Source organism: Sapajus apella, unplaced genomic scaffold, assembly GCF_009761245.1.
Source record: "Sapajus apella isolate SASKATOON/1434 unplaced genomic scaffold, GSC_monkey_1.0 scaffold75, whole genome shotgun sequence".
Lineage (NCBI taxonomy): Eukaryota > Metazoa > Chordata > Mammalia > Primates > Cebidae > Sapajus > Sapajus apella.
The window spans coordinates 4,717,870-4,726,468 of record NW_022437015.1 but is presented as its reverse complement, the minus strand read 5'-3'; the positions used below and the strand labels follow the sequence as shown (position 1 = coordinate 4,726,468).

Sequence of the window (8,599 nt, the reverse complement as noted above, 5' to 3'; positions counted from 1 at the left end):
CAACATGGAGAAACCCCGTCTCTGCTAAAAATACAAAATTAGCCAGGACTGGTGGCGCGTGCCTGTAATCCCAGTTACTTGGGAGGCAGAGGCAGAATCGCTTGAACCCAGGAGGCAGAGGTTGTGGTGAGCCGAGATCACGCCATTGCACTCCAGCCTGGACAAAAAGAGCAAAACTCCGTCTCAAAATAAATAAATAAATACATAAAAGAATAGGATTTATGAGGTCAGGCACCGTGACTCATGCCTGTAACTCCAGCACTTTGGGAGGCTGAGGCAGGTGGATCACCTGAGATCAGGAGTTCAAGACCAGCCTGGCCAACTTGGCGAAACCCTCTCTACTAAAAATACAAAAATTAGCTGGGTGTGGTGGTGGACGCCTGTAATCCCAGCTACACAGGAGGCTGACTCAGGAGAATCCTTTGAACCCAGGAGGCGGAGGTTGCAATGAGCCAAGATTGCACCACTGCACTCCAGCCTGGGCGACAGAGCAAGACTTTGTCTCAAAAAAACAAAACGAATGCGATTGCCAGGCGCGGTAGCTCATGCCTGTAATCCCAGCACTTTGGGAGGCCGAGGCGGGTGGATCACGAGGTCAAGAGATCGAGACCATCCTGGCCAACATGGCGAAACCCTGTCTCTACTAAAAATACAAAAATTAGCCGGGCGTGGTGGCACACGCCTGTGGTCCCAGCTACTCGGGAGGCTGAGGTGGAAGAATCGCTTGAACACAGGAAGCGGAGGTTGCAGTAAGCTGAGATTGCGCCACTGCACTCCAGCCTGGCGACAGAGCAAGACTCCATCTCAAAAACGAAAAAAGAATGGGATTTATGATTCACCCTAATTTTAAAATATTTCGTAGCCATCCAAATAGAGTTTAAAGGATTGGCAATGCTTTTTAGGTAAATAACTTACCTAAATTCTTCAGACATACAGATACTTGAGGATGTAAGACTAATTTGATGACCTTGCAACTCTAGGTATAACTAAAACTCAAACTGACGTTGCCGGTAAGTTGAGAAAATTTGTGAGAAAGCACTAGGCTCTGAGAGCACTAAGAAAGCTCCCAGGTCAGTGTATTTTGTGATGGAACAAAAAAAAACTGCTTCATTTCTAGTAGTGGTCATAGTAGTTTTAGAATTACTCATCAGGACAAGATTAACTACATAATTAAGTTCAAGAAGTTTATTCAAAGATACTACCACCACCAGGTTTTATCACACAAAATAACATATAATTTTGGTGGCAAATGGACACAGAAAACATTCTAAATTGTCATATAGATGACAACTATCACTTACCTGAGTACTACAAATCATACTGAAACTGCCCCCACATCGTGAGAAAGTGTTAATTCAGTGACAAAAAGGTATATAATTGAAGGTTGACACTTCCTTAAATACATGTCTATTTTACTTCAATATGTCTTGGGGTTACATGCATTTGAATAGTACCATTTTGAACATTCTAAATACGAAATATCATAAAGTGTTGGTTCAAATTAATCAAACAGTGATACAATATGGTTACTAAACATGCAACTTAATTTACAATGATGCTTGATTTTTCCTATTCAAATAAAATCACTGACTTTGGTCCATTTGATGAGAAACTAGGACATATGCCATGGCAGCATACTTCTAGCATTCTATGTAATAAGCAAAAAATAATTTAGCTAACATAGATGGGTTACTTGACTGAAATTCTACTTTCTGCTTACTTGATCACTATCAAATCTACCAGATTACAGCTCTCAGCCAAGTAATGAAATATGTGGAGCAGGTATTGTTTTTATTCAGGTAACATACATAAAATCCAATGTTATATACTAAACTCAAGATAATCCACAAACACTGTTATATCAATAGGAGAGGTGACTGATAGTAGATAACTGGGAACAGACTGCATTTGATAGATTCTTTAATATCATAAAACATCCATAATAATAAGTATGATTTAAAAAAAACCAAGAGCTATAATCAAAATGAATATGTCAAAACAGCAAAGGAACTAGTACCTAGTCTTCAGACAGGCTAGGAGTTCGTTTTATAGGACCACTCTTCCCTTGGGTCTGGTGACACTCTAAGTTATCTAGGCAGAAGTGAAAAGGAGTTAATAATGCTAATTCCAAGTATAAATACACATGAGAGGCAGACAGTATAGGCACAACCAAAATCCGGGCCAAATTTTTGGCTCAAAGGTGATCTAAAATAGTTATGTGATCAGTTATTTACAAACATAATTTCAGCATACTGAAAGTTGACTTATGAAGTTGACTTCCAGGTCAAAAGCAAATTTTCCTTTCACATTACCTCATAAAAGCTATTTAAGGGCCGGGTGCCGTGGCTCAAACCTGTAATCCCAACACTTTGGGAGGCTGAGGCAGGTGGATCACCTGAGGTCAGGAGTTCAAGACCAGCCTGATCAATATGGTGAAACCCTGTCTCTACTAAAACTACAAAAATTAGCCAGGTGTGGTGGCATGCACCTGTAGTCCCAGCTACTTGGGAGGCTGAGACAGGAGAATCGCTTGAACTTGGGAGGCAGAGGTCACAGTGAACCGAGATGGCGCCACTGCACTCCAGTCTGGGGGAAACAGTGGGACTCTGTCTCAAAAAAAACAAAAACAAAAAAACCTATTTAAGAAGTGGCACAGCATCTGACTTTAATATTAACACAAAGGTTAAAGTGATCAAGCCTGGTTTCATTTACAAAGAAACAAAACCTAAAATGAAGGTTTCAAATGTACTTTATTTCTTCAATAATGCCATATCTTAATGGGTACACAGTGCTTTAACTTGGCATCAATTATGAGCTGCTTTTTTCAACACTTCATTATTACACCAGCTGGGATTACTGCTGAGTTTTCCATTCCTTTGGGGTGACTCTGCCAACAGGAGACAGGTTCCATTCTATTCCGATTTGTGTTGCTACCTGTAAGAATTAAAATGCTGACAGTTATGTGCTTAAACCAGAGTACATTCTCCCTTGGAGACTATTTCTTGAAAATGACAGACATTCTGCTCTACAGGTTAAAAATACACAGAAACTCACCTGGGATACAGTACCCTCCATATAGGCCAAACCTAATTGCTATCCTGATTTTCTAGAGCAATGTTGTTGTTCAACAGAACTTCTTGAGCTGAAGGAAATGTTCTATATCTTCACTGTCCAAAACAGTAGTTACTAGCTACATGTGGTTACTGGCCACCTGGAATGTGACTAGTATCACTGAGGAAATGAATTTTTAAATTTTATTTAATTCAAATTTATGTTTCACATTTCTATACTACCCCCTCAAAACATTGATTCCCTCACCCACAACTACCTAAATAACTGCCAGAGAGCGCTTTGTACTCTCCTTATCATTAAAGAACATTTCACCTCCAAAAGCTCTTCTGATCACACATTTGTTCAACATCTGTTTATCCTTCTAATTAAGCACAGTTTCTTTCTTTTTTTTTTTTTTTTTTTTTTTTTTGAAACAGTCTTGCTTTCTCCCCCGGCTAGAGTGCAGTGGCACACTGCAACCTCCACCCCTCCCTTCCCCGCCGAGTTCAAGTGATTCTCCTGCCCCAGCCTCCCAAGTAGCTGGGATTACAGGTGCCCACCACCATGCCCGGCTAATTGTTGTATTTTTAGTAGAGATGGGGTTTCACCATTTTGGCCAGGCTGCTCCCAAACTCCTGACCTCAGGTGATCCGCCCGCCACAGGCTCCCAAAGTGCTGGGATTATAGGCATGAGCCACTGTGCCCAGCCTAATTGCACATTTTAATATTATATTTGATTTCAAGATGATCAAAACAAAAATTTAAAAGGCCTATTTATTTAAATAAAGTTTCTTTATTAAGGTGAGGGTTAGCCGGGCGCGGTGGCTCAAGCCTGTAATCCCAGCACTTTGGGAGGCCGAGGCGGGTGGATCACGAGGTCAAAAGATCGAGACCATCCTGGTCAACATGGTGAAACCCCGTCTCTACTAAAAACTACGAAAAATTAGCTGGGCATGGTGGCACGTGCCTGTAATCCCAGCTACTCAGGAGGCTGAGGCAGGAGAATTGCCTGAACCCAGGAGGCGGAGGTTGCGGTGAGCCGAGATCGCGCCATTGCACTCCAGCCTGGGTAACAAGAGCGAAACTCCGTCTCAAAAAAAAAAAAAAAAAAAAAAGGTGAGGGTTAATTTGTATGTTTTTAAACCAAGTTATATATTAAGACTTCAAGACTCCCACTTTTAGCCATTAAGTACCCTGATTAGAAAATAGATTGTCAAATTTGAGATGTAAAGAAACTAAAATATAAAAAGTTACATTACATCTCATCTGTCAAACCATGTAACAAAAAAATTACCACTAGAACTAAGGATGTTTAATTTGAAAAAGAAAATTCAGGAGATATGATAGCAATATTCTATTATCTGATAGCTGTTATAAGGAAGTAGGTCAGAATTTCTGTGTTACAATGAAATGATGGGTAGCATATGAAAAAAAGTCAGGGCCGGGCACAGTGGCTCACGCCTGTAATCCCAGCACTTTGGGAGGCCAAGGCAGGTGGATTACCTGAGGTCAGGAGTTTGAGACCAGCCTAGCCAACATGGTGAAACCCCATCTCTACTAAAAATACAAGAAAATGAGCCAGGCATAGTGTTGGGTGCCTGTAATCCCAGCTACTAGGGAGGCTGAGGCAGGAGAACTGCTTGAACCCAGGAGGCAGAGCTGTAGTGAACTGTGATCGTGCTACTGCACGCCAGCCTGGGCGACACAGCAAGACTCCAACTCAAAAAAAATAAAAAGTCAGGTTTTAACTCACCATATGAACCTTTTAACAGATACACAAGGCCGAGTCTGGTGGCTCATGCCTGTAATCCCAGCAGTCTGGGAGGCCGAGACAGGCAGATCACTAGGTCAGGAGGCCGAGACCAGCCTGGCCAATATGGTAAAACCCTGTCTCTACTAAAAATACAAAAATTAGCCAGGCACGGTGGCTCACACCAGTAATCCCAGCACCTTGGGAGACCGAGGCAGGCAGATCACCTGAGGTCAGGAGTTCGAGACCAGCCTGACTAACCTGGTTAAATCCTGTCTCTACCAAAAATACAAAAATTAGCTGGGCGTAGTGGCGGGCACCTGTAATCCCAGCTACTCGGGAGGCTGAGGCAGGAGAAATGCTCAAACCTGGGAAGCAGAGGTTGCAGGGAGCCGAGATTGTGCTATTACACTCCAGCCTGGGTGACAGAGGGAGACTCCATCTCAAAAAACAAGACAAAACAAACAAACAAAAAAAATGGGCATGGTGGCACGTGCCTATAGTCCCAGCTACTCAGGAGGCTGAGGCAGAAGAATCACTTGAACCTGGGAGACAGAGGCTCCAATGAGCCGGGATTGCATCACTGCACTCTAGCCTGGGCAACAGAGTGAGACTCCATCTCAAAAAAAAGAAAAAACACCAGCTACGCAATATGGAAAGGGCTGCCTTGTGATCCACTAAGCAATATATTACTGGGAATGTTAAGAACATGAATGCTGGGGGAAAGTAATCCCTGTACTGGGTGAGTAATTAGATTACATAATCTCTCAAGTCCCTCCTAACTAAATATGTATACTACTGTGTTAAAATACTTTGAATGCACAGACTAAATGAGAATGAAAACATCTAAAATAGAAATTATCAATCAATAGTACTTACATATGTCCACATAGTAATACAGAAAGTGGCTCCACCAGCTAATATAGCATTACCGTATTTGTCATGAAAATCAGGTGTACGTTTCTGGTGGCTCTGCCTTGCCATTGTTTGCTGAATGCTTCGAACTTACGGAAAAAAAAAAATACAGAAGCATTACTATCAATTGTCAGGAAAAGAACATATGTGATTGATGCTGCCAATCAGGAAATCCAAGGAAGTTAATTTTACAGTATTATGTAGTTCAATAAAATGTTAAAACGTATTTTAGCTATTAATCAAGGCGAACCAATGTACTTAGAAATGCACCAAAAATAAGACTCACAGATGGATAGATATATGATAAAACAAATATAGCAAAATGTTAACTGTAGAATCTATGTGGCGGGTACATGGGTATTCATACAATTCTTCCAACTTTTCAGTATGTCTGAGAGTTTTCATAATAGTGTCGGGGAAAAAAAGCAAAGAATGAATGTTGTAACATTCTCTACGAGGTAGTATTTGCATAACCCCTGAAACTTCGGCTCCCATTGATGAATCTGAATACTTATGACTTAAATTTTCATTAAAGTTTACTCAATGGAGCCCAACAACTTACAACATGCAAGGGCAAAGAAACTCAAATGAACTTCAAATTAAAACACACTAAATGCTTATGATCATAAAATTACTATAGTAACAAAAAAACTTGCCAGCCGGGCGCAGTGGCTCATGCCTGTAATCCTAACACTTTGGGAAGCCGAGGTGGGTGGATCACCTGAGGTCAGGAGTTCCAGACCAGCCTGGCCATCATGGTGAAACCCCATCTTAAAAAAAAAAAAACTTGCCAAAAACTAGAGTAATCTTGATTTGTAAAAAATTAATAGGTGGGCACAGTGACTCACATCTGTAATCCCAATACTTTAGGAGGCCAACATAAGAGGATTGCTTGAGGCCAGGAGTTTCAGACTGGGAAACATAGTGAGACCCTGTCTCTAGAAAAAAATTGAAAATTAAAAATTAGCCAGGCATGGTGGTACATGCACACCTGTGGTCCCAGCTACTGAAGAGGCTGTGGCTGGACAATCACTTGAGTCCAGGAAATAGAGGATACAGTGAGCTATGATCACACCACTGCACTCTAGCCTGGGTAACAGAGCAATTCTATCTCTAAAAATAAAAAATGAGACAAATTTAAAATTAATGAATATGGCACCATGCTAAAAGAAATGGAGTATATAAAAAAGTGTTAAGACACAAATCCTGTCCTCAAGTAACTTCCAGTCTAGAGAATATTACACATGTAGACACAAATCAATATCGTACAAGGAAGCAGAATTAGCTAAGCACTTTTTTTGTTGTTGCTGTTGTTTTTTCCCTAAGACTAGAGTAGAACAAGGAAGTTCAATCTTTAACTGACTGTGAGCAATCAATTGAGACAAACCACTACCTTCAGTCCAGCCTAGCTAAGCACTTTGAATGGCAGACAGGATTTGGTTATAGAAACGTGAGATAAGGAAAATCTGAAAAAGGCAGACATAGAAAAGTTCAGCATACTAGAAAACTAATTAAGTTTGGTTGAAGGACAAGGTGCACAGGTAAGTAACAGGGGATAAAACTAGAAAGGACCATGGAAGACCACTTTTTTTTGGTAGGCAGGGGGAGGTGGTAAAAGTTTTTGAGCAGAATGATAAACTCTGCTGTTATTATTATACTAGTAGAAAGAGGAGAAAATTTTTTTAAATGGCCCCTTGAGGAACTAAAAAGGAGGGCTTGGACAACAGCAAAACTCTGTCTCAAAAAAAAAAAGAAGAAAGAAAGAAAAGAAGAAAGAAAGGAAGGAAGGAAGGAAGGAAGGAAGGAAGAAGGAAGGAAGGAAGGAAGGAAGGGAGGAAGGAAGGAAGGAAAGAAAGAAAGAAACTGACTGCAAGGTTGCCCATTCACTAGCAATTAATAATATAATGACTTCTATGTGGTACAATGAGTTACTTAGAGATAGTTATTTGACATTATTGGATTTTCTAACTGCCTTACATAGCTTTCCATTTTCATGTTTTTAGTCACACTGAGATAAGCAAATTTACAAACATTTCCTAATATATTCTGCTGCAGAAAAGATAAAAAGTGGGCATGTGAATTCCACACCGAAAGAAACAAAAAATCTTTCCTGAGGTACAAAATGGCTCTATTTGCTCAAAGAGCAAAGAAATTAAGACTACCAAAAAATTCTGCAACATAACTTCAACATACTCATGTCACTCTGGTGGATATCATTAGACCTCTCCTCTGTGACAACTGTTTCATTACCACACATTCATGATCTCATATAATCCTCAACAACCCCATGAAGCAGGCATTATTTACAATTTAGGCATTATTTACAAATTACTTATTTTACAAAGAAGGAAACTGACATTGAGAGAGGCTAAATAAATTATATGCACAAAGTAAAAGAAATAATAAATGCTGCTTTTGGAATATAAAAATAGTCCAGCTAATATTTTGTGGTTATTTTCAAAGTTGCTAAACTGTTTAGAACACAACCTAATAATATTCTCCAATGATTATGTTAAGTGAAAATCAAAAGAAGGCTAAACAAACTAAATAGTAATTCAGGGGCATCTTCATTGTATAACAACTGCCCACGTTACCCAAGGTCACCTTCAGTGCAAATCAAGTATTAAAATTAATTTGTTCTCCTCAATCTATTGCATTCTCACTACATAATGCTGGTCTCAAAATTCCCTGTACTTGCCAAACTTTTTGATAAGAAAAAATGACCAGGATTGCTTTCGAGACAGCTAATATTATTTATTTATTTATTTAAGACGGGTCACTGCAACCTCCGCCGCCCGGGTTCAAGCGAGTCTCTTGCTTCAGCCTCCCAGGTAGCTGGGATTACAGGCGCCTGCCACCACGCCCGACTAATTTTTGTATTTT

General features: G+C 40.2%; 1 protein-coding gene across 2 annotated transcripts in view; it reads right to left on the bottom strand.

Annotated features, from left to right (window-relative positions):
- Positions 1–2,731: 2,731 nt before the first annotated feature.
- The window catches only part of LOC116532256 (cytochrome c oxidase subunit 7B, mitochondrial), a 7,148-nt gene continuing 1,280 nt past the window's right edge, over positions 2,732–8,599 (bottom strand). The window contains exons 2-3 of one of the 2 annotated variants that reach the window (XR_004260799.1): positions 5,677–5,805; positions 2,732–2,930 (exon numbers count right to left, since the gene is read on the bottom strand). Coding sequence is in view for 1 of the 2 variants with exons in the window: in XM_032251348.1 (XP_032107239.1) it covers positions 2,854–2,934; positions 5,681–5,805 (206 nt within the window). In the remaining variant the exon portion in view is untranslated. Of the gene's footprint in view, positions 2,935–5,676; positions 5,806–8,599 lie in introns of both variants that reach the window. The other variant, XM_032251348.1, reaches the window with a different exon arrangement.